The 24,060-nt window shown below is 39.9% G+C and overlaps 2 protein-coding genes and 1 long non-coding RNA gene across 3 annotated transcripts in view; 1 reads left to right on the top strand and 2 right to left on the bottom strand.

The window, feature by feature from the left end:
- The window catches only part of tmie (transmembrane inner ear), a 12,321-nt gene extending 1,448 nt beyond the window's left edge, over positions 1-10,873 (bottom strand). The window contains exons 1-3 of the mRNA XM_023403835.2: positions 10,763-10,873; positions 7,525-7,642; positions 4,545-4,694 (exon numbers count right to left, since the gene is read on the bottom strand). Of these exons, the coding sequence (XP_023259603.1) occupies positions 4,545-4,694; positions 7,525-7,642; positions 10,763-10,873 (379 nt within the window). The remainder of the gene's footprint in view (positions 1-4,544; positions 4,695-7,524; positions 7,643-10,762) is intronic.
- LOC111653304 (uncharacterized) lies at positions 6,368-19,482 on the top strand. The gene is made up of 3 exons (XR_002760660.2): positions 6,368-6,503; positions 16,754-16,879; positions 19,373-19,482. It is a non-coding gene; the product is annotated as an uncharacterized LOC111653304 (long non-coding RNA).
- Positions 17,001-24,060, bottom strand: ccdc13 (coiled-coil domain containing 13). Its single transcript, XM_087173347.1, has 13 exons — positions 23,869-24,060; positions 23,515-23,663; positions 23,280-23,422; positions 23,010-23,093; positions 22,785-22,901; positions 22,562-22,666; positions 22,276-22,446; positions 22,009-22,185; positions 21,170-21,379; positions 20,881-20,981; positions 20,501-20,563; positions 20,266-20,397; positions 17,001-19,457 (listed from the first exon to the last, which is right to left on the bottom strand). Exons 1-13 carry the CDS (start codon positions 24,054-24,056, stop codon positions 19,343-19,345), a joined length of 1,755 nt encoding a protein of 584 aa, XP_087029473.1. The 5' UTR covers positions 24,057-24,060; the 3' UTR covers positions 17,001-19,342.

The following is a 24,060-nucleotide window of genomic DNA, read 5'->3' as shown; positions in this document are numbered from 1 at the left end:
AGCACTTCAGGAAGTTTATGCTGCCGGCCAAGAACGTTTATACATTTCGGTTTTGGATGTTGTTTACTTTGGACAGAGCCAGATATTATTATCAATTTTTTCTGCTAACTCTCTAGAAAACACATTTTCGGCTAGAAAGCATATTTTCCAAAATATCAAACTATTGCTTTAATTCTCTCTGACTGTCCCCACATCTTCTCTGAAGCAAATATCTCCAAACCTGCCTGATAATGTGTAAGAGTATACCTGCAAAAATAATAACAGGTTGGCTGCATGTGGAAATCTTGAACCATTAAATGTTCAAAAGTTTTTAAGCTTGAACTCTGCAGTCTCTTTGTTTTATGTAAAACTCATTTGTTCAAGTTATAGGCTACCTCATTCAAATTGTTTAAATTAAGATTTCTTTTTTTTTTTCATGAAAACTAAAGGCAGTCCTTGAAAGGAATTTATTAAAAGGAAACATTAAACCCGTAGCAGTTGTTTTCAGGCATCAGATTTCCCAGACAGCTTTGCAAAATGAGAGCTGAACCCCTAAAGATAAAGCTGACAATCCTAACAGTGTCCAAAAAAAAAAGAACTATGCAAGACTTAACAAATTACACCTGACTGTGTCAACAAGAAACATTGGTGTGATTTTACACTTCAACAACTATTGTTTAAAATCTGTGAAAATTGCTCAAAGGAAAGACACCAGACAGGGTCAATGGAACTTCATTGCTTCCTTTTCTCTCTCTCTCTCTCTCTCTCTCTCCCTCTCTCTCTCCCTCTCTTTTTCCAGTAGCAAAGCAAACATTTGCCCGGTGCTCTACAAAAGCTGCAGAGACACTGGATACACAAACAAAGGCCAAGAAGCCAAATGACAAACACAGACCAAATGTCAGAAGTTGCCGGCGGGGGTCGGAGAAAACCTGAAATGATTTTGCTCATGTGTTATACTGTGTTGTCTGAATCCAGCGGACTTAAAATAATCAATCAACCATCAGAATGTTTGTGAATAGATTTCTTTGTGTTTTGACTGAATTCTGAAACGGTCTTCTGCTCTTATCCTCTGCTCGTACGCTCTTTCCTTTTTCATTTCCTGTGACAAAGTAGACGATGGATCAGTGCGGCAGGTTAAAGCCGGGGCTGGTGATGGCTAAATGGGGGGAGGGTGTAATTAAATGTCTGATTTCAAAACCCACGCGTGACTCACACATTGTTCCAACTTTGGTCAAACTTGGTGGGTTGGTGCCTTTTTTTTTTTCGCCCCAGTGTCCTGCTATTTACACACTGTGCACCATAGTGGAATAATTAAAGGTTAACATTGCCTTCTGCAAAAGGCCTTGACCCTGGCACCGTCACTAAATGTCAAAAGTTCAGCACAGCTACAACTGGTATAGTTTTTGAGGGCACAGTGCATTTTGGCATTTAAAAAACACAAACATGAGAGTTCATTCTGACTGAGGTGATATAACTTATTGTCAGGATCAGGACTGATGTTCCTGCTAGCCAGAAACTGTCTCTCTGATATCACTTAACATCGCCTGTTTTATTAAAATAAGTTTGTATTTTCATCCTTGAGGAACAAAGCCGGACTTGTAACCGGACCAAATTCCTTTTCGCAAGTCCGTCACTCATCAGTCGGCGTGCCGTGAACCTCAAACAACCTTTTCCTCGCTGCCCATTCAGAGCCACGAGGAGACAGATGTGTGAGGGGAGTGTTTGAGTTGTTACAAGAGCTGCAACAGTTTGGTGACACTGACACTGCTTCCATTTTCAGCCGTACTTGAAATTACACACTCCGCACTGCAGAAGAATCAGGTCTGCTGAGAGTCGATGCTGCAAGTATAAGTGACGTTCACAACCCTGTCTTTTCAGTCCCTGCTTTTTATTGGATTTGTATGAGTGCTTGTGATGGAGAGGGAGAGAAAGGGATGACAGACAGAGACAGAGACGAAGACTTTGTTCCTTTTTTTTCTGTCTCACAATTTCAGACAGATATCGGCTGTGAAACCGAAAACTGCTTCCTTTTCTCGTATTTTATCCCCGATGCTTTTAACGGTTCGGTTAAGTACGTGTAAATGGAGGCGCGGAGAAAAGCTACATGGAGGAATGTCAGACATCTTAACGGTGCAAAAACTTTGGTCAGTTTAATCATACAGTTTACACAACACAAGTACCTTTATTTCTGATTTGATAAGCATACGTTACGTCTGAAAAATATATTCATGCACACATCCAGGAGATGAGAATGGGCATTTCTTGATCCTCATTTCTAACATTTAATTAACTGCTCAGTTATAGTGGGTGCTGTTTTTGCTGATTTGTCTGGTAGAACATTTCCTGTGTACTGTTCCTCTGCATAATCAAGCCCTCATTTTCTAAAGAAACTTAAAAAAGTTTTGATTATGAATTTCATTCTGTGTTTACTAGATGTCTACTGCTTCGCATTCAACGACACTGCATCCCCTCGATTTTCACTGTATGTGGTCATTTGGTTTGTCGGATGATTATTACATGTTGCATCTCGTTGTACCCATGACATAATCACTGGAGAAAGGCAGCAATTTGCATATTTTGCTTACATTTCTGTTCCCCTCCTCCTTAGTTAACCCAGCAGCAGACATTACAGTGTATTTTGTTGGGAGTTCATGGTTGAGAGCGGCTAATAAATATGTGTTCATCATCACTCTTTATAACGGCTGTAGTCAGTGCAGCCCCCTTAAGCCCCTCTCCCAGCCACATGGTTGATTAGTTAAATAGTCACGAAAGAGGATTTTCTCCAATGCATATTAGATCAAGTCTCTGTGGTGACTCTGGGGACTGAAGAGGTACGGATGCTCTCGCCACAGCAGCTTCATCATGTGATTTTTCTTTTCATCCTCTAACACAGATCTCATTTGACACAGTTCTCATGCAAGAAAAACTTATTGACAGCTCGATGCTTTTCCTTCCATAATTAATTTCACAATAACCGATGACTGTACTTATGCACACGGCTGCATAATATATCATCCAGAGGAACGAGACGAGACAGATGTCAGTCCGTATCTGTCACCGATCTTAAAAAGCCACTGCTAGGCAGCTGAGATGGCTTAGACACACACAAGGCAACACACCAAATTCCAGAGAGAGAGAGAGAGAGAAGTAAGAACAAGAACAGTTAACCACAGACGAGACCAGTGCTGACATCCATGATCATATTTAATTAAGAGCAGTAGGAGATACTGTGAGTGATTTGCTTTAGTCAAATCTAATCTCAGGAAAGAAAACAGACAGGTGGGGGAAAAGACGGACACAGAGAACAGACAGGCATGCAGCGTGCATTACCATTTCAACTGGTCATTTTCTCTTGACATTTTCATGCAAATATACTTGAAGCGAAATATGTGCATTTACATTAAAAACATCTAGGCATTGAGAAAGAGGGGAGCCTCACAAATTACAAAAAGTATAAACTACATATAAAGTCCAGCTGCCCTAAAGAAGTCGTGATTTTTAGCCACAGTCAAAGTTGAATTTTCTCCTGCACAGTTACTGCAGCAGTGCAACTCCACAACCAAGCAAAATTTGGAAAATTAAAATTGTGCTTTCAAAAGTGATGTAGCTGAATGAAAGATGCATTTTTATTTTCTTGAATTTCATTCCCATGGCGTTAAAGGAAGACCAGATGGACTAACTGCAGCACAGACGGATGCTGGATGCATGAAGGTGACTTTTACAGTGGTTGCCAATGTATTACACTGTGTTTTTTAAAGTCACTCAGCCAAGAAGACTGTCTGAGAGAAGATTAAAAGAAAAGGTGAAAAAAGAAAAAAAAATCATCCCGTCTCAGGCAAACTGACGGAGCTGGAGGGCTCCTCGCTGACCCTAACTACTGAGAGCTGGCTGCTGTTTGCACTTTGAGGTTGGACCTGCTCAGAGACTGTCTGTACTGCAGAGGCATCTGAGGTAGCTGGAAGAAAAGCAGGAAGAAGAGAAGAGAAGAGAAGAGAAGATTAAGTATAACAGAGCCTAACACAGAACAGAAGTAAAGTAACCAAGTGCAGCAAGTTTTGTGAGGTGAAAAGAAGAGACAGTGAAATTTTCAGTAATTAAAGTTGCCCTAGAAAAGAAGTTATGTAAAAAGACAGCTGTCCTCTTAGCCTTAATCATAAAGTGGGACTACAACAGTGAAGTCCTGTAAGACCCTGTATTAAAAACTAAAAATTCAGTGTAGTATTAAATATTCTCCTCTGCCCATAGACAGAGACCCAAATCCAGCAATTACAGACTGGTGTATGGGGGCATAATGAGCAGTTTATTGATGTCACAGGACTTCAGTGTATGACCGGTCAGTTTTCAAACATTTATCTCCCATTCTCTCCTTTGCAGCCACCAGCATTTGAAGTTGCCCTGTGCAGCCTCAAACAGAGAACTACAAGAAACTGTGGCACAAGAAAAAGCAGGCAGGGCGATTCCAGGAAAGCGCCACAGTTGACATCAGAGTTAGAGCTCATGCTTGTTATTATTACCAATTTAATATAGTCATATTAATACTGGAAAGATATTAAAGTGGTACTTACATCCTGGGATCTCAGTCAGCTCATTCAGAGGTGGCACTGTCTCTAATGTGTTGGCGTATTTTTTGGCGGCTTGCCGTTGCGCGTGCCGCGCCTCTATTTCCTTTTTGGTTCTCGGGATTCGACATTTGAATATACAACACAGAGTGATAACTGAGGGAGAAAGGGACAAAAACACACGAGCCACTGAGTTGAATAGAAACTGTCACTAATTGTGACATCTAATACACAATTAGTATAGATTAAAGTGTTTTAAAGGGTCATGGTACGGATAGTTTTGGCTGTATTTGCCCAATTTTGCCCAATTTTCCCCCAAATTCCTGCATCCACTGCAGTACAGTGGTATAATAGAGGTTAATGAAACTTTTTACAAAATTCAAGCGTAGCACTTGACAGAAACAATGTTCCCATTATGGCAGACAGCCCACATCAGACATCAGACATCACAGTGGACAGTATCTGTAGGAACGGCTGTCTACAAAACAAATCATCCATGAAACCAATGACAGCAAGGTCAGTGTGGTGTGGTAGTGTTGGTCTGTCTGCCTGTTGGTCGACTGGTTCTTTTTTTCAGTCGGTCCACCACTTTGATCTAAACCGAAATATCTCAACAACTATTGGATAGAGTGCAATTTTAGACTTTGGTGATTCCCTGATTTACATCTAGCCCCACCAACAGCTCCAATTTTTCACACATCCGGTCAAATGTTTCAATATCTACCGGACTGATTGCTACAAAATTTTGTACAGACATTCATGGTTCTAAGATGATGAATCCTGGTGACTTTGATATTCCCCTGACCTTTCCTTTAGCACCACCATAAGGTTCACATTTATGGTTTTGAGTGAAATGTCTCTAAGCTAATATAAGATGGTGAAAATCTGTGTAACATCTGCATGTTAGTGTTTACCACAGAACAGACAAGCACAACATTATCCTGAAATTTGCTGACGCCACCACACTCAGTCGTCTGATCACTGGAGGTGACGAAGCGGCGTACAGGAGCGAGGTGGCCAGACTGGTGATATGGTGTGACAACAACAATGTCTCTCCCAACACGGATAAGACAATCGAGACAAAATTCAAATTCATGGTGCGTCCACATCAGTGATTACCTCAACTGGACATGAAACCCAGATCACGCAGCTGGTCAAGAAAGCACAACAGCGGCTGTACTTATGAAACGGAGTATATTCGGCATGTCACCGAGGATTCTCAGCAACTTCTACAGCTGCACCACAGAGAGCATCTTGACCAGCCGCATCCCACTGGGCACCGCCATGGACTGCAAATGCAAGCGGAGATTGGCAAAGACTGCTGAATAGATCGTCAGGGTGTCCCTTTCACCTCTGCAGGACATCTACCAAAGCAGAGTCCACAGAATATACCCTCCAGAATGACGGACAGCTTTTATCCCCAGGCTATGAGATCAACAGATCTAATCCACTACCCCTGCCCTCACCTTTACCCACCTCACCATACAAGAAGCAGATCACATACACACTGCATACTCACAGAAACTCACTCACTGTCTCTATACAGAATTTTGTCACGTAATAATATTCTGTATAATGTATAGTGAACATAGAGTTCTTCAGATGTTTTATTCATTTTGTTTGTTCTCTCCTGATATTTTATTCATTTTCTTTCATGATTACATTTTTAATTTTTTTACACTGACATTCAGTGTGGAAGGTAAAGGAGGAATCTCATAGTACAGGAAAAACGGGGGGGGGGGGGGGGGGGGGGGCACATGTACGCTTACTTCCTCATTGAGAAATCTGGATCAGGCCTTGTGCCCCACCCACCACCACCGATTACGTTACGTTGACAGGTGAAAGAGCAGTGCCTATTAAGATGGTTAGCGGAGGAAACATCGGAGAAACTCAGCTACACATTTCAGCCTCGGTCAGGTGTTGTTGTTGCATCAAACTCAGCGACTAGGAGACGTTATCAGAGTGGTAAGTGTAATTATTTGTTGGTGTTGTTTGTTAGCTTGTTACTGGCTGTGCTTGACATAGTGTTAGCGGCTGTGCTAATGCAAACTCTAGCTCTCTGTGCTGACAAGGTGTCGGTGACAGGTGAAAGAGCAGTGCGTATCATGATGGTTAGAATTAGAGGAAACACTGGAGAGACTCAGCTACATGTTTGAGCCTCAGTCAGACCCAAACTTCAGATGTTGGAGTCTATTGTGCACCAAAATAGACAACTAGCAGACATATCAGTCTGTAGTAAACATCTTCTATTTGTTTATGCTGTTTGTTAGCTTATAAACGGCAGTGGCATGCACAGTCTTAGTGGTTGTGCTAATGCAAATTCTTGCTCTCTGCACTGACAAGGTTTCAGGTTTATTTTGCCTGCCCACCTGTCCCCGCAAGTTGACAGGATTGGCTCCTCGCTGTTCACTGCATTTCCAAAGTGGAAACACGCAGTCACGGTGTTGACTGCTTATTTGACTCATGTCTTATATTATAATAAAAAATAAAAAAAACTCTTATGGACATAAAAACTTGATTTTCATCCAAAGGGGTCTTTCACTGTGAGTATGACAATGAACACTTTGACTTGACTAGAGATGTGCAGATCTGCAATTTTTCAGTCTTTTGAGCTCCAAAAACAAAGTTGTATGCACCTCTCTTGTATCAAGGTGGAAGCAGAAAACTAAGATGTAAATGTCAGAACCTGGGCAAATAAAACCAAAACTGTATCAATGGCTACATAGCATAGAGGAAAGTGAGAATATTTTTAATTTGGATGAACTGACCCTTTAAACAAAGACTAGACCAAAGAGTAGTAGAAGATTTGTTAGTTAACTACTTTAATATTAGATCCACTTTCCTTATTCTACAGTTACTGCTGTAAGTACTAATCACACTGTGCTTGATGATCATACTGTGGATAAGTAATTACATGCACAGACATCTTTGCCCTGCACTTATTTCTCATTATAAACAACAAAGTGATTTCAAGCGATATACTGACCAACTGCCAAGACAAACACCGCAAAGATGCCAATGACCTGCCATAACCGCAACCCCCAAAAAACAACAGTCTCTGAGGTCACGGGGTCCGGCTTCTTCGGGGGATCTGTGGGTAAAAGCTGTAGGGGGGGGAGAAAACATTTAAGCATCTGCACAACATGAATAAATCTTCACAAACGGGTTTAACAACAGAGAGCAAACTTCAAGGAGTAAAACAAGATCTCAAGCTTCACATCATCTAAGAATTATGCTTGGTTTTCTGTTCAATGCTTTGATCTTTAGGCAATGTAGTGTGTCAGTACAGTAATTGGTGTGAGATTTTTCAGTCACTTCTTTATCTTTCTGACTTCAAGAGAAAATGAATTAATGATGAACCCTTTTTGAAGCCAATATACTGTACAAATTGCAGTCATATATTAACACAATTCAGATATGAAAGAAGCATTTGAAATCCTCAAGAGGGCACAGATTCCCTAATCACCAGTTATTGCACAAGTGTCACATAGACAAAGTTTTCAGTGGTAATTCCAGTCTCTTCTCAGCGCAATTTATCCACAAGCATGCATCTAATGTTGACATATTCATTTTATTTGTTATTTTTCCTGTGTATTTAGATGAATGAAATTGAACTGAACTGACATACAGTTCCTGGCAAACAGAAGCACCCCAAGACCAAACCACAAAGCTGACTTGGAAAAGAAAAGCTGTTTCTTTTAAGACATGGGCAAAATGTTAAAAAAAATGAGGAAGGCCTACGTGCAAACTGCCACGGAAACAGACACCAACATAACCTGTGGGTTTCTCTGCCTCTGTCTCCACCTGAATCTTCCCTTGCTCGGCACAGACAAGTGCTCCAACCCTGACCGGCATGCAGCCTGAGTAAGCCAGTTTCCAGACTTTTCCTGCATGTTCTCTGAACTTTCACAATGGTCTTAGGTGCCTTAATTCTCTGCTGCACAAAGTTCAGTCAATAGTGACCAAAACGAACACTTTCCGCATTTCAAAACACCCCTCTCTCCAGAGCTGGGGATTGGGGAACAATAAGTACAAACAATGTGTGTGTGTGTGTCTTTGCGTTAGATCAATGTGCCTTGGATCAGCCAGCAGAGCATCTTTTTTCCTGATAAAACCACCGGGAGGATTTCTCCCCCGTCTACTGTGTATCGATCACTTGATTGGATCATACACGGTTGTTTTGGAAACTCTATACTTTAGTCCATACAGCAACAAGCAATGGATCAGAAAATGGACATTTATTACATTTGTTGCCTTTATTGATATCACCATTATGAGGTCAAATAGAAAAATGGTCTAAGAATAAGTTGAGATGGTGATACAGTAAACACAGAGGACTGAGGCTTTACAGGAGAGAAGGAATAAATGAGTAAATCCTCCAAAACCCACACAAGTATGTACGCAAATCGGAATTTGTAGGTAAATTTTGAGCAAAGGCTATCATTATGAAGGATAACCATTTGAATATAAAGTTTTCGAGACAGTAAATCTAAGTATTTTTTACAACCAAGTAAATCAACAAGATGTTACTGTAATATTTAATGTCATTGTCCTTTATCCTTTGTGCCAGCACCAGGGGCAAAATAACCTGTTGTTTATTGCGCCTGATATCGTATTACTGAATTGTGACAGTGCAAGCAGTGTTCAGGGCCCCTACAGTGTTTGTCTGCAGTGGAAGACCCAAGAGGGTGCAAAGAAAAAGAAAATGGTCTGAATGAATTTACACTGTGCTTGTGCAACTCCCACAGACGGATTAGCCTTGATGAGGATATTTAGCACCGCTCTTAAATAATAACAATTTTTTTTTTTGCTTCAAGAGTGATGATGTAACACTAATTCTTTCCCTCTCGAGGGGCATTTCATGTGGCAGGATTAGTGGCTGTAAGCCTCAAGTTTCCTTTTGGTGGAACAAACAACAGAAATGCAGAATCATAATGACCTCTAGTTATCCAAGTACCACATTTATTACATATTTTTGTTTGGTGCATAGTTGAGTTTCTTCGCTTGTTGCATATTCAGTGAAAGTGTTCTGTTCTGTTCTGTTTTGTTTTTTCTGAGATCCTTTAGGGAATAATCAAGGAAGAATAATATAATTTAAATTTAAATGAATTAACTTTTGAAAAAAGTGAGAAATCAGCACTGTTATACAGATTATTCCACACGTAAAGGACCAATTAACAAGTCATACTTAACAAAACTGATATCCTGTGTAAAGAAAGAAAAACATACAAATATGTGCCACATACCTACAGTATCTTGATTCTATTTCCTGATGTTTTTTCTTTGTTTTGTTTTTTTTAATTTATATTGTTATTATATGTTTTACCTGAAGTTAATTAGCCACACACAACGTCTCTCCATTGTCTGACACCTGCACATGCTGACACTATATCTGGCCTACAGCATTTATTTACTGGGCATCATCTGTCACCAACTGGAACTTGACTTTTCCACTTTTTCGAAAGCTCTGTGTGCGTCATACCAGCAGCCACAGGGAGGCTGTTTTCTGTGAGTTTCTTGTACTTTCTCTGACCTTCTATAATAAGCTCAATAGTTTGTTTTGTTGCTGCTCGTTGCTGGATGTGAATGTCACATGTCAGAACAGGGTTATATGTGTATAAATACAATTTAGTCAGGACAGTACATAAACGGGATTACTCATACATTTGTCAACAGTATTCAACATACAGTTTGTTGCAATGTCAAGGCTGGTTTGTTCCTATAGCTTGCTTCCAATGCCTGTAATATACAAGCATAACTAATGATTTCAAAATCCAATATAATAAAGGAGTATTTTGTCTGATATTTAGATCGAGATATTTTAACACGATGCACAAAGGGAATTGTCTTTTTCTTCAGAAGCATCATTATTTTATTACCTTGTTTTCGTGAAAACATAATGGGTTTCAGCTGCTAGTTTCATGGTCTGATCACAATAGTCGAAAGCACAAAAACAACAACCTGTCTGTACCAGGACTCATCTTACACACACCCTCGTGTTTGCAACCATTAAAACGTGTCAGACCGTATAATGTATCAGGTTGTAACTTATGGTGAGTCACACCTCATCCAGTAAGGCAAACAAAGCAACAACTCTGGCGACCAAACAGTAAACATGAATCACACAAAGCTACGGCAAAGCACCTCCACCCACCAGCAGAGAAACCCTCAGGATATTCCTGAGAAGAACCTGTGGAGGACACGGTGATGTATCAGGCTCTTACCTCAGGATCCGGGATCTGGGAGAACACGGAGGACAAGCACTGAGACAGCAGCACTGCTCCCCAGCCCCGCAGTAGGAGCTGAGGTGGACATACAGGCTGATCCCCAACCATTCTCTGCCCCTCGTTCTCCCTGCAGCCACCCTGCCCCCTCTCTCCCTCTTCCTCTGCTTCCTCCTCTTTCTCTCTGTCTGCCTGCCCGCCTGTACTGGCGCCGTGTACAGGACGCGACCACAATGGCCCTGGGTGATTAATGGTCACTATGGTGCTGACGGCGTCCTCCCATCCACAGTTGTCTGTTGCTCTTCTCTATCTCCTTTCCTTTCTACCACAACACCGCAGGCACCCAAAAAGACACACCAGTGGTCACCGCTGCAGCTGAGCTGAGAGCTGCTCCACTACAATGGAGGGAGCCAACCCTGCAGTTAGGGTACATTAATTAATTAATAGACCTGGTGTGGTTTACAGCTAGCTCATCCTGCTGGGGACAGGCAGTTCACACAGTGTGGGGGGATGGGCAGTACAGTTAACCGTGAGGTCGGCCTGCGCAGGACAGGGAAGCAAATGGCTGTGAGCGTTATCATCTTCATTGCCTCAGAGTCTGGAGTGTAAAACATTCTCACTGCCTCGTACCTTCAATGTGGCAAAACAGCAAGAGCAGCGGTGCTGTGGAATCGGATTTCAATATGCACCTGCCTAAGGACAAAACTAAAAGTTGGAGTCAAATTACTTTGGCAGCAGTCATTTGTGTTCAAGTCAGAAGTGAAATTAATGTCATTTTTAGTTATTTTTGCTTCTTTTATGGTGTGTATGGTATGTTGCTGCCCTTAATCCATATGATCGCTTTCTATTATGTTTCCAGTGATGGGAAAATTATTCTATATATACGTATATTTATATATATAAATTTTATAACTAAAAAAAGCCACACCACAAAATACGGAAATACTACCATTCAAATATCCTCAAATATGAAAAATAGAAGTACAACTCTAAAAATGTATTTTAATGCCACACATGGTCTCCGTTATTGTGACCATGTCTAATTCATTCATAAATCTCTGTTTGTGTTTGAACTACAGCAACACATGATTTTCTTTGTGCTTATTTCCTTTTTTCGCTCATGAAATTTTAATTTGTAAACCACCCGATACTGCGAATACCAGATACAAAAGTACAGAAGAAATAATAATGGTGTTAATTCCCTCTTAAAAGTCCTACAAAAGGCAAATACCACAGGAAACACTTGAACACAGTAAAGTACGAGGTAGGGCTCTTTTAGCCACTTGGGGGCAGTATAAAAGTTGCCATATAGACATTCGGGAGCAAAACTTGATTTGGGGTCATGTCTCTGGACACCATGCAAACGAAAGCTCAGTAATGAATCTATTTTTAGCTGTGTTTTTGTCTCAACCAACTCCTGTGGGATTGGCCTACTTGTGGTTCATTAGCTGATAAAAGCTCTACTATATTCACAATCTTGTCGCCAACTTTGTCTGAAGTTTGGTGTGGGCAGGTAGTGTACACTGGGTTTATTAGAGCCTTTTGGTGAGCCAGAGCCAAGAAAGTAATCTGGTACATAACCTCCCGTCAAATAGTGACATGCTGGTTTTTGTATGGACTTAACAAATGAGACCTAACGTTTTAATTAGTGAGCTTTAAAATGCTGGTCAGCAAATTTTGTTTCCTGGACGGAAGCCAGGTTAGCTGTTTCTCCCTGCTTCCAGTCTTTGCGCTAAACTCAGCTAACCAGATGCTAGCTGTAGCCTTGTATTTAACCAACAGAGACGAGTGGTATGGATCTTCTCATCTAACTCACCGCCAGAAGGAAAATAAGTGTATTTCCCAAAATGTTGAATTACTGCTTTGATATAAAAAAATTTTGATAAGAGCATTTTACTTATATTTTCATACTTTCCATCACTAGATGTTTTCTGTTATGTTTTCATTGCTAACAGAACATACTGCCAACATGGCTCTTAAGGTTATCTTATCTGTCCCTATTGTGAACCTCACATATAATCTTCACACCTACTGCTATAACAGCCAGACATTACACCTACACTTACTTCACAGATTACGTACGATTTCAGTTAAACAGCTGTAAAAGGTCGTACTGCATTGCAGAGAGATACTTTTTACGTCAAACTCAATCATCATTCTCATGTCTCAAGGAAGGTCTAAAAAGTCCTTTAATGAGAAATGCCATTCGTCAAAACGGAATCTTTGTCATTATACTTCCATTTACTCAACCTTTTCTTTTTCCTGGATAGGACTGTAATTATCAGTGATGAAATATCTTGTCATCGAAGATTTTCTTTCCAGGAAAAGACACAAGGAAACGCTCATTTATCACCATAGAAACTGAGTCACTATGCATGTGTATTGATCAGGGAACATACACTTACATTAAGTATGTAGTACACTTGAATCTGACTTCCCTGATGATGATTAATAGGAAATGTATGCGAGCAGCCTGCCGCCCCATCCTGAGGGTTTTTGGTGATAATGACAACCCTTGTCCTCAGCCTTTAGTCTGAAATGGCTCCCAGTGATTGGCTTTTGTCAGAGGTGTTGAATGCAATCACCATACCAGTGCTACATCAACTATGTCACATCAAACTCATGGCATATAAAAGAGTCTGCTGTGTTTTTTATCTGGTATGCACAAAGCTTAAGTTTCATTTTTTTTTTTAGTTTTTTTTTTAGTTTTTGTTACTAAAGCTCTCTGTCAACCAAGTGGTATTTTCAAAGCCAGCTGGAGAAAAATCTGTGAAATTCTGCTCCTATTTGGTTTGAAATTCAATTTTTATTATAGTTACTGCAACAAAGTGGGATGGAAACGACAGGAAACAACATTAGGTGATGATGTTGTTTTGTGCTGACATTTTATTTGTAATCAGAGTAAGTTTAAAGACATTAAGTAGCTAAATCAATGATTATTATTAGATGTCTGTTTTTACCAAGGTCAACGATGCACCAGCTTATCTAACTGGAACATTTTAGATGTGAAGCACATGGTGAACCCACTCACTCTTTCAAATGTTAAGTGATTGCACCATCTTGTTTAATTTCGCGTCATTACCGTTATAACGCTGCACTTGTGATTCCCCTCACTGCAATTTTGATTCCCCCTGAAATTTTCCTTATACTTGCATTCCAGGTTTACCAAAGGAAAAAGTACCAACGGGACTAAGTGAAATGTACAGTACATACTGTTACTAAATTAGTGTTAGAGTGTTTTTACAAGAAATGATAAAATGCACAGTCCGTTGTTAACCAAAATAGTATTAAAGTGTGGTGTGTGAATATTGCATGACTGACACTATAGGCTAGCTGAATGATAAAAGTGACGTCAGCATTTTTTGAAAAATATGAAATCTACAGTCTAAAGTGTGATAAACATAAATGTTTTCACGTTTGTATTTGATAGATGTGCATTTGCTGTCAGGACATCTATGCCAAGTCCCTGTCTTCTAAATGATGTTGATGGGCAATTTTCTTATATTTTGAAGTGTTGCTGAAGAATGGATGAAGAGTGACATTTTGCATCTTAAAGTCTGATGCACTGAAGGTGATATGACTTTTTCTGGTTGTAATACAGGGAATCAAAAGGCCTCCTACAGTGGGACAAACTCTTGAGTGTTTGACATTTTCGTCCTATGGCCGTCTGCTGAGCTAGATTCTGTGATAGAGGAAACACGCTCGGAGCCATTAACGCCTGGTATCAGAGGGTAGAGGACAAGTAAGGTGGTAGAGCCTCCGCTTAGTGCCTGGAAATGTGAGATAGACTTATCAAATATGTCTTTTTTTCTGAATTACTCATCACCTTTAGTGTAAAGATCCAGTTACATGATAAATAGAGGCAGAATGGTGTGTTCAGGATGAAGCAGCTGAACAAATTTTGCAATATATTGCGATAATAATTGCGCGAATATACCATCCTTTAAATAGAGCGCTACATAAAGAGCTACAGTGTATGAATCTCTGCTGACACAATGAGGACCCATTAAGCATTAATGATGGATGTGATTGTTGTCAAAACAAAGCTTCACACATTTATATTCATAAAGCATGCAGATAGTATTTCTCTGAGTGATAAGCAGCCTCCCGGGGCGTCGAGGTGGCTCAGCCAGCAACATCATCCTCTTTTGTCTCTCTCAATTATTTTGGTCTCTTTCTACTGTGATCTATCAGATGGAAGGTAAAACTAGAAATATCAACAGCCTGTGATCAGTCAGTCTTCAGAAGGAAGCAGATCCCACTGGCAGTGATCATATTCGTGAGCAAAAGGTCAATGTCATTGTGTCAGCATGTGTTAAGGGACTTGTTAAACAGCTCTGTTTGTTAAGGGGCTTGCCCTCACATTACTGCTCCTCCTGCCCTGGAGCTGCAGTCAGCACCAGAGTCTTTGTGTGTCAGTTAGGCTGGAATATGAAGGATATCTGCATCAGTGATGATGGCCACACATGACATGGCCAGTGATTCTAACTTCCAGGAACATATATCTAAATGTACAGACCGTATGTCTTTTATTCTCTGGCAGTGGCAGTTTGTTCAGGTGCATTAAAATGCAACAATGAGCAGCTGAGTACCAAATACTGAATAAAAAACAAAACAGCCATTTCTTTCATTGCCAGGACTGTCATCGGATGTGAAGCAGTGTTTCCTGAAGACACTGATTATTTCCGAGTTTGACAGAACACAAATAGCTATTAAATTCTGAGTGAGGAAATTGTTCTACCATCGGGGGTTGTTACAAGGACGAGTCACGAGTCAAGAGTGATGGCTTGGTTTCTGCAGGGACTGGAGGGGCAGCCTTTAGTGGCAGTACATGCAGGGGACAGACAGCGAGGAGCTACAGTTTGTCAAAAGATAACGGTTTTCTAAGAAAGGTTGTCACCACTTCAGAGTCAGTTTGTTTTAGTGTCGGTTTGCTCTCTGTGCCTTTGCTCTGTCAAAATATTTCAGTAGCAAAATACAGCTGGTGTATTATGCAGTCATGTCAGCACCACAATATATTCATGCATTTATGCTACATATATATAGCAATACATGTTTATTCCTGCTTGTCTGATTTACAATAATGTCTCTACGAGGACATATATTGTACCATTATTGTATTTATTCATATTTCTATTTACTCTTTAATTCCCTCAAGAAGCAAAGAGATCACTTTCCTTTACAGTTTATTGATTTGATCACAACTGGGCTATCACAATGACAATAAAAATGTACTATTTAGAATAGATACTGCACATTTCTAGCAGATTAAGCATACTTTATATTAAGTCCTTGTCATTTTTGGCTACAGATTTCATCATTGCAGGACAATAACAGGTCACTGACTGTCAGAAAGACACATCAATAGTTGATAAATGAGGTGATATACAGTACGTGACCAACTACACTGCCATCTAGTGATGTTGCCTATTTTTAAACTTGCTCAAATAAACAAAATTACATTAAAAAATTTTTTTTAAAAAGCAGACAGTATTGACATGCACTTCACTGCTCCAGAATACATCTATTGAGAAACTGCAAGGGAAGCCAAAGTAAAAAAAAAAAAAAAAAGATCAAACATATCTTCAAAAGTTTGACATAAGAGAGAAAGAGGCAGAGATCAAAATCAAGATCAGATAATCCGTTGACAGAACTTGCCTCCATACTTGATTTTGGATATCAATGGCAGCAACAATTTTACTCATTCGGTTGACTTTGACGAACATTTCACTTGTAAAAAAAAAAAAAAAAAAAAAGTGCTTATCATCGCTTCAGCACTGTCACGAAGTGAAGATAACAGCTCATTATTTTATTTCTACTTACTGTAAATGAGCACATTAGGACTCTGCTGTTTATTTTCTTTCCATTACATGTAAATGAGACGCACTGGGAGATGAATGGACTCATAGAGGCACAAACCGTTTTCTGGCCTGAGTAAAGTTCACAGATCCCTCATATACTGATGGCTAACTTTAACCTCTGCGTTCACAGCTCCACTATTTACTTTAGTTTCTGGATGCAGTCAATGGTCTGCAGGAAGCATCGGTCCAGAACGAGGGAATACCTCTGAGGAGAAGGATGGAGAAAGGAGTCATTCAAACCTGGAATGACAAATAGGTGAGGCTGTTTACGTATGCTGTGTTTACATAAGTTTGTGTTTGGTTTGGTGGGTTATTGGGCATTTTGGAATAAATCTACACCTTTCTGCGTAATACAGCTACATAAAACAATATTAAAATTGTTTGGCATAGTGTAATTTATTTGAAAGTGATGACACTCTCTAATGACTGAAGTCAACAAGAGTAGTTGCATCTATCTGTGACAACACTGGGGTTTAGCTGAAAATACAGGGAAATGAGTATTGAACAGCAATAAGCTTTATTTAAAACCCCAAAGCTGGTCATTTTGGCCTTGCTCCTATCAAGTAGCACATGTTCAAAATAAAAGCTTCAGATTACACTTTTTGGAAGATGTTCTACATGCTCAGGAACACTGACTACACTTTTATATGAAGTTGTGTTATTGCAGATGTTAAAAAAACAAACAAACAAACAAAAAAAACAACGAAAGACAAAAATGTATTAAGTGAAACATTTTCCCTGGAATCGGATGCAGTTAGGGACCATGACAAGTATTTGCTCCATCAACACCCTTTGTGACGCACATTGCTATATTTGATACACATTTGGCAATCCTGCAGGACATGTAGTCATAAGCCTCACGGTATCTCATCTGTTCCTCCAATGACACATCTCACTCTATTACATTAAAAGGTGCCTCACCTTCTATCCAGGAGGTATTCAACACAAGCTGTTTTTTGTTACTCTGAGCATAAAGGCTTTCTTCATCACGTCCAAACGCTGATATTTTTGTCATGTGGCACTTTCTCGCTTAGTCCAATGGGGACCTGCCAATCTCCCACAGGGTCCTGGAAGAAATAGTGCGGTATTTGAAGCAGCACACTAACTCAGCCATGGTTTTAAATTAAGCGTGATGTGGAGGGGGGAAGAGAAGGAGGGCGGGGTGGGGTGGAGGGGGGTTTCTGCTGAAATCCTTTTGGCTACATCGGAAGAAAATAACTCGGATGTTAGTACGAATGTAGGGGCCACTCCCACCAGGCTACGCATATCCAGACAACATTTGGAATTTAGGAGAATTTAAGATCACACAGCCATACTGTACATATGTGTGACATGCTCTGGGGAACGTATGGAAGACTACAGCGGGAGTTTGTGCAGCTTGAGTCTGCATTCATTTCCAACCACTATTCCCACACAGCTGGTTTCAAGTCAGAAATGATTAACAGTAATATTTAAAAGGAATATTGAAGCGTTTGGGAACTTAACTGAGGTGTTTACTATTTGGATTGGCCTGTCACACATTTACGTACAACCATCTGGGGCCAAAAAAAACTAAAAACTGTAGCAAGGTAATAGCCATGAAGGATATATTGAATATATTCAAAGCATTTAGTGAAGATTTAGATTCCTTTTCATTGATTAAATTAGATGTCTCATTAGTTTATAAAAATATTTGAAAAAACAGATATAGTCGCTAACTATACCTGCAATGCACTTAAGGTTGCCAGCGGAAGAAAAGACATACATTGATTTAATAAAATGTGACAGTGACATTTATAAAACAGCAAGCAGACAAAATATGAAACCATGGAGAGACGTCTTATCAGCGTCAAACATTTCTGTAATCGGTAGGAACACTTGTCTGATGCCATTAGGGTTACGTTGAAAGCTCTGCTACTCAAGGTACTCAAGTGGTTAAACTGATGTCACCCAAATGCAGAAAGGGACCACCATAAACTGTCGGTGAGGGTTCAGATGAAGAAAAATAAGATCTGTGTGGTGTTTGTGAGGCAGAAGAGGAGAGCCTGTTTCCTGCAGGCTGATGTTTGACACGTGTGACAGGAGAAGGTAGGGCTCAGCTGGACGTGAGGTTGAACAGGGACCAGCCACTTCCCCTGGTTAGTGTCTTGTCTGGGCTGTCACAGAGCCTGCAGGAAAACATGCTTGACTTGTCTCATCACGTCACTGCAGAGCTGCAGGTCATGGTGGAGAGTGCTCTTTAGCGATGCCCTCAGTTCCTCCGTTACCTCCAGCTGAATGACCAGCCAAGAGATGACATATAAGAGCGACTTGAACATCTCTGTGCAGTCCAAACGTGAGAGTCAGAATGAGCGCTGTCCATAGGCAGTGTGTCCACTGCCATGCATCGCTGTTTCTGTTGGTGTAAATTTGATAGTTGGAAAAACAAAACTCAAGAACAGTTCAAAACATCTACAGTGTTGACAAAGTTAGAAACAAAATGTTTATGAATGCCAGTCAACGTGTTGGACAGCCTATTCAGTTTGTCTATGGACCGTTCCTGTTGTTTATAGACTCCTGCCGTCCTAGCACTGAGGGACACTGCTCCTGAGGGATGACAATCGTGACAGCCACAAGCAAGACGGACAAGGGAGAAATTAATGAGTCAGAGCATTAAAATAAAAAGTGTAAAATGAAAATCTGCTTGACATTGTCACATCATGCTGCCATACCAGTTCTACCCTTGCTGCTTGCACAGTCCTTACTTTGAATCTAATTTTGTCCTCTCCAGCTGCTGCTCCAGGATCACTGTGCTGCGGCGCTCCTCCTGATACTTCTGCTCTGCCTGCAAACACCTCTGGTTCATCTCCTTTTCCCTGGAAGATTCAAACAAAACAAAAATGAGTTTCAATTAAACAAATGCAATTCTTCTTGAATGTAACTGTAGAGGTGGACTAATGACGCTTTAGATGGACATAAATATGTGAACAAATAAATGTACTTCTATAATTACGTACATGCACAATAATCAAACTGATACATCCAGGTAATTGCCTATATAACTTTTAAAATTGCTTAATTATGTTATTATCATAATTAATTTAATTTAATTAAACTTAACCTAGAACATTGAGTTTCTTTTAAGTTAGCACTGGGAAGATCTAATACTAACTTAACCTGAGGGCTATAAAATAAAACTCTTTGTTGTTTTAGTGCACCCCTCAGTCAGGATTTGACTAAAGTAATAAAATGAACTAAAAACAACTATTGCGAAGAACCCCGCAGTACTCAGAGAGCAATAACAATTGTCTATAGCCTTCAAATAGGCGCGTACAATGGGCTACAAATTAACTGAATATTGTGGTGATATCATGTTGCAACTTTCCCTCATGCCTAATTAGAGGCGCTCATCTTTATGATTGATGCGCAAAAGTGTCAAAATTTGAAAAAAAAAAAGTGTCCCTGTGTGTCCCCTGTGTTTGTTGGAATATTTTGTTAAAATCAGTAGAAATTGTTTTAAAGTTCCAGATCAGGAGACATTTTTAAGTTTATGTTTCTCCTAGATGTGCATTTCAACAAACACTATGGACCACTGACAGTGAAATAATGGAGCACAATAAAAAATGTGTTCAGCAGGAAAACAACTTCATTGACAAAAAAAACAATTTCTGCAGTATATATTACTTTGTCTGTAGGATGTTCACCAGCTCGAGGAGTCTGTCCCTCTCCACACAGAGGATTTTATATTCACTACACTGCGTCATGAGTGCACTCACATCAGCTGAACATTGTGGACAATTTGAAGAACCTGGAGCCCTGAAAACAAAACGTTAAAACATTGTTTATTCATAATGGTAGCTAACTAGATATAACATTGTATCAGGAATGGTATAAACAGAGTAGCTTCATGTCCACTTACTTGAAGTCCACACTACTTCTCACAGAAGGCAGCAGCAGTTTATGACCAAATTTAGAAACTGAACTGGGAAAAGAAAGTTGACAGCATAATATGAACAGAAATCCCAGCAGAATATGCCGACAAAGCTGCGAGACATGAAACAAAATCAATAACCTGATTACAGGAAGTCCCCCATTAGCCAGAATATATCATTAACCCTTATCTTGCCATACAAGATGTCTGACATGCCTGTCACTGTAACAGTTAGCAGAGGAAATTAGTTTAAGATGTAAATACATCATACACCGTCTTAATGAATGTCAATAGCTAAATGCATTCAATTAACTAATAATATTCATATTCCAATGACCATTTAAGCATCGTTCCATTAGCATACATACCCTGAAGATGTTATTCTCTTGTCAATGTCTCCCTCTTCAGGGGAAAAGCCTGCACTGCAAATTGTTGTCTTGAGGCTGGACTGCACTTCCATGCCCTCTTCCTGTAAAAGTTGTGAACACACATTTAATGTCTTGCCAAATTTATCTAAGTCAGTATTTTTTAATCTATGAAACAGCACAAAAACACAGGAGTGAATGGTGAAGAATTGGTTGAAAAGTTTGAATAGACAAATTTTAGGGCAGCTTGCCAAAACATAAAGTTCAACATGACATTTGCCTTTTTTTTCACCTTAATGGAGAGCTGCTGGATTTCCTCCTCCAGCTCTTTGATCTTGGCTTCTTTCTCAGCAACCACCTGCTTAAGCTTCTGGATGAGAGTGTTGTGCTCTGAAGGCTCAATGCTCAGCTGGCGTCTCGAGCTCTGCTGCGTCTCCTTGCTCTGTCCGTTCTGCTGTTTGCTGAGCCGCCTCAGCACCTCCTGCATCTGGGTCTGCTGCTTCTGCCAGAGGAAGATGAGATAAGGAGCAGGTATTGTTGAGAAAAACATGGTAAATGGGCTCATCACTTTTTTCTGCATTCTGGGGCTTATTTTGACTTGTAAATATGATGTGAAATCTGTCATTATTTATTGTTATTTGGTATGTGGAACAAGAGCTGGATTGTTTATTTAATAAACCATTGCACCAAAACCAAATGTATAAAGCATTTCATACCTTTCATGGACCATTTACTTCTAAACTACAAATTGTCAAATGGGCTTTAATCATGTTACACATTCAACCATACTTAATTCATGAACTAAATGTACGCCTGTTGTTACTTGAAAACCTAAAAACCCCTCTAACTGCAGGAATGCTTATCTTGTCCATGAACCATATGATCCCATGATCATTCAGGCTTATGAACACCGGCCAAAACCTTATGAATAAACCCCATACTGCACTGTAGTTAATCTGAAGTCATGTCTGGTTTTCTTACTGAAAAGATTATCTACAGTTTTTCATATAATAATTGAAAATGTAGTCAAACATACTCTATAAGTCTCAGAACAGCTTCTGTAAAATCATAAAATCAGACACGAGTTTATAAATGTAACCGTAGATATTTTTCTTTTATCTAAATGCTTACCAGCAAAGCATCCACAAGCTCATCATCATGTTTACCCTTCTCGAGCAGGGTGGAAATCTGGACCTTCAGAGTTTTCACTTCTGCAGACAGAGATTTGCTCCTGGCTTTAGAGGCTTCCAGCTTTTTCTTCACATCCTCATGGTCTTTCAGGAGGGCCTCGTAGTCCACTGAGATCCTCTATAGTAGTGGAAAGAGAGCAGGGCCTTTAAACATGATAAAATTCATATTTCTACTCATCAAATCCCGTTTGCAAATCTGTTTACACACCTCGAACGCCTCCCTCTTCTCCTTCTCGATGGTGCGGATGTAGCTGAGGTTCCTGTCTTGGGTGGGGGTTTTCAGAAGGTCCCCCAAGCCAAGAAATTCTTCCTCTGCACTCAAGACACTTGGCTGTCTCTGCTGAGTTGACTGGTTCAGCTGCTTCTCAAGATCCCGTACCTGATGCAAAATGTCCACTTTTTTGTGAATGTTTTCTACACACTTCATTGACTCTGTTATGAACTTAAGTTTGTATTTCTATGAGAAGGACATTATGACTTCATTTCTAGCATACCCTTGTCTGAAGAGCCAGTATCTGCTGAGAGCGACCTCTAAAGCTCCCTGGGCAGTTTAGTAATTGCTGAAGGTTGACCTCCTCTCCAACCTCACTGATCAACACCTGCAAAAGCAGTAGCAGTTCATATTTTCAAACACAGAAGTCACTGTGGATTGATTATATGAATATGCGGTGTCCTTCTTGAGCAGTTAGACATAGGGCAGGCAAAAAAAGATACTACCTTCTGAGCTACTTTCAACTCCTGTTTGGCGGATTGAACCTGGTTGCGATACTCAGTTACTTTCAGCTGGGCAGCAGCTAATTTTTCCTGTAGGGATTTCACCACCAGATTTTCCTGCTTTGAGAACAAATTATACATGATTCAGATCGAGTTGCCATCGTTACAATTAGGAAGACATAAAATATCCTTTTGGTCCATTTTGACTACTACTACTACAAAAATTACCTCACAGTCTTCAGATGACCTCTTATTCTGTGGCTTTGTATCAATCTTTTGCCCAGGTAGAGAGTGCACCAAAGCGGTCTGAAGCTACAAAAAGGATCATAACATTATAATTATTCACCCATTAATTTATTTCGTCTTCATGTTATTCCACAAATAACATGATAAACAACACTTCATTGTTTAAAGACTGTAAACAGTTGTGTGCTGAAACAATGAAATTCCATTCAACAATTCAAATTAAATGATAAACCTAACTCAAAACTTTGTTACCTCTTTCTCAAGCTCTTTTATTCTGTTGCTGTTTTGCTTCGACTTAATCTTTTCTCGCTCAACTTCAGAGGTCAGCTCTCTGTTCTTCTTGGACAGCTCAACAATCTTGGTGGCGGCTATATCCCCTGCCAAACCCGACGTGCCTACACGGATGGAGTCGATGAGTCATGAAGAAGCCGTGACGCATCTCTAACATCACTGTGGTGAAAAATATGTGCCAATTATGGTATTATACCTGCTAAGGCCAGTCGTTCCTCTTCTCTTTTCTTCTTAAGGTGTTTAATTTCAAAATCCTTTTCACTCAGAAGTTTGAAGAGCCGACCATTTTCATCTTGCAGCTCTCTCAGCTGGTCTACCAAATTCTGATTCTCATTCTGCAGAAGTCTATAGGAAGGCAATTAATTGCACGTTAAGAGCATACTTCTTCTGATTTGTCAACCAAGATTATTCATGTAAAAGATAAATAATTCCAACCTTAAAGATTTTTGTATTTCTACTCTTTATAACTAAAATGTATCAAAGCAATTGCTCAGGTAAAAAAAAACAAAAAACTTCAGTAAACATTTAATTCACTCTTTGTAAGACTCACCTGTCATTTGCAGGCAGGTTGTCTGCCTGCATGCCTTGTTTTGACAGATCCAGATCATCCTGTGAAACACTGACATTAGGCTTATCTGATTCTTTCTCCTTTTTTCTTTCCAGTTTTCTTTTCTCCTGTTGTTTCTGTAGCACTTGGAACTGAAGCCGCAAGTCATTCAGCTCATCATCATGCTCCATGATC

This window comes from Seriola lalandi, unplaced genomic scaffold (assembly GCF_002814215.2).
Source record: "Seriola lalandi dorsalis isolate HSWRI2012SDOR001 ecotype SW California unplaced genomic scaffold, Sedor1 jcf7180002054182, whole genome shotgun sequence".
Taxonomy (NCBI): Eukaryota; Metazoa; Chordata; class Actinopteri; order Carangiformes; family Carangidae; genus Seriola; species Seriola lalandi.
Note: the sequence above shows the minus strand (reverse complement) of the source record. Positions and strands in the feature narration are given on the sequence as shown.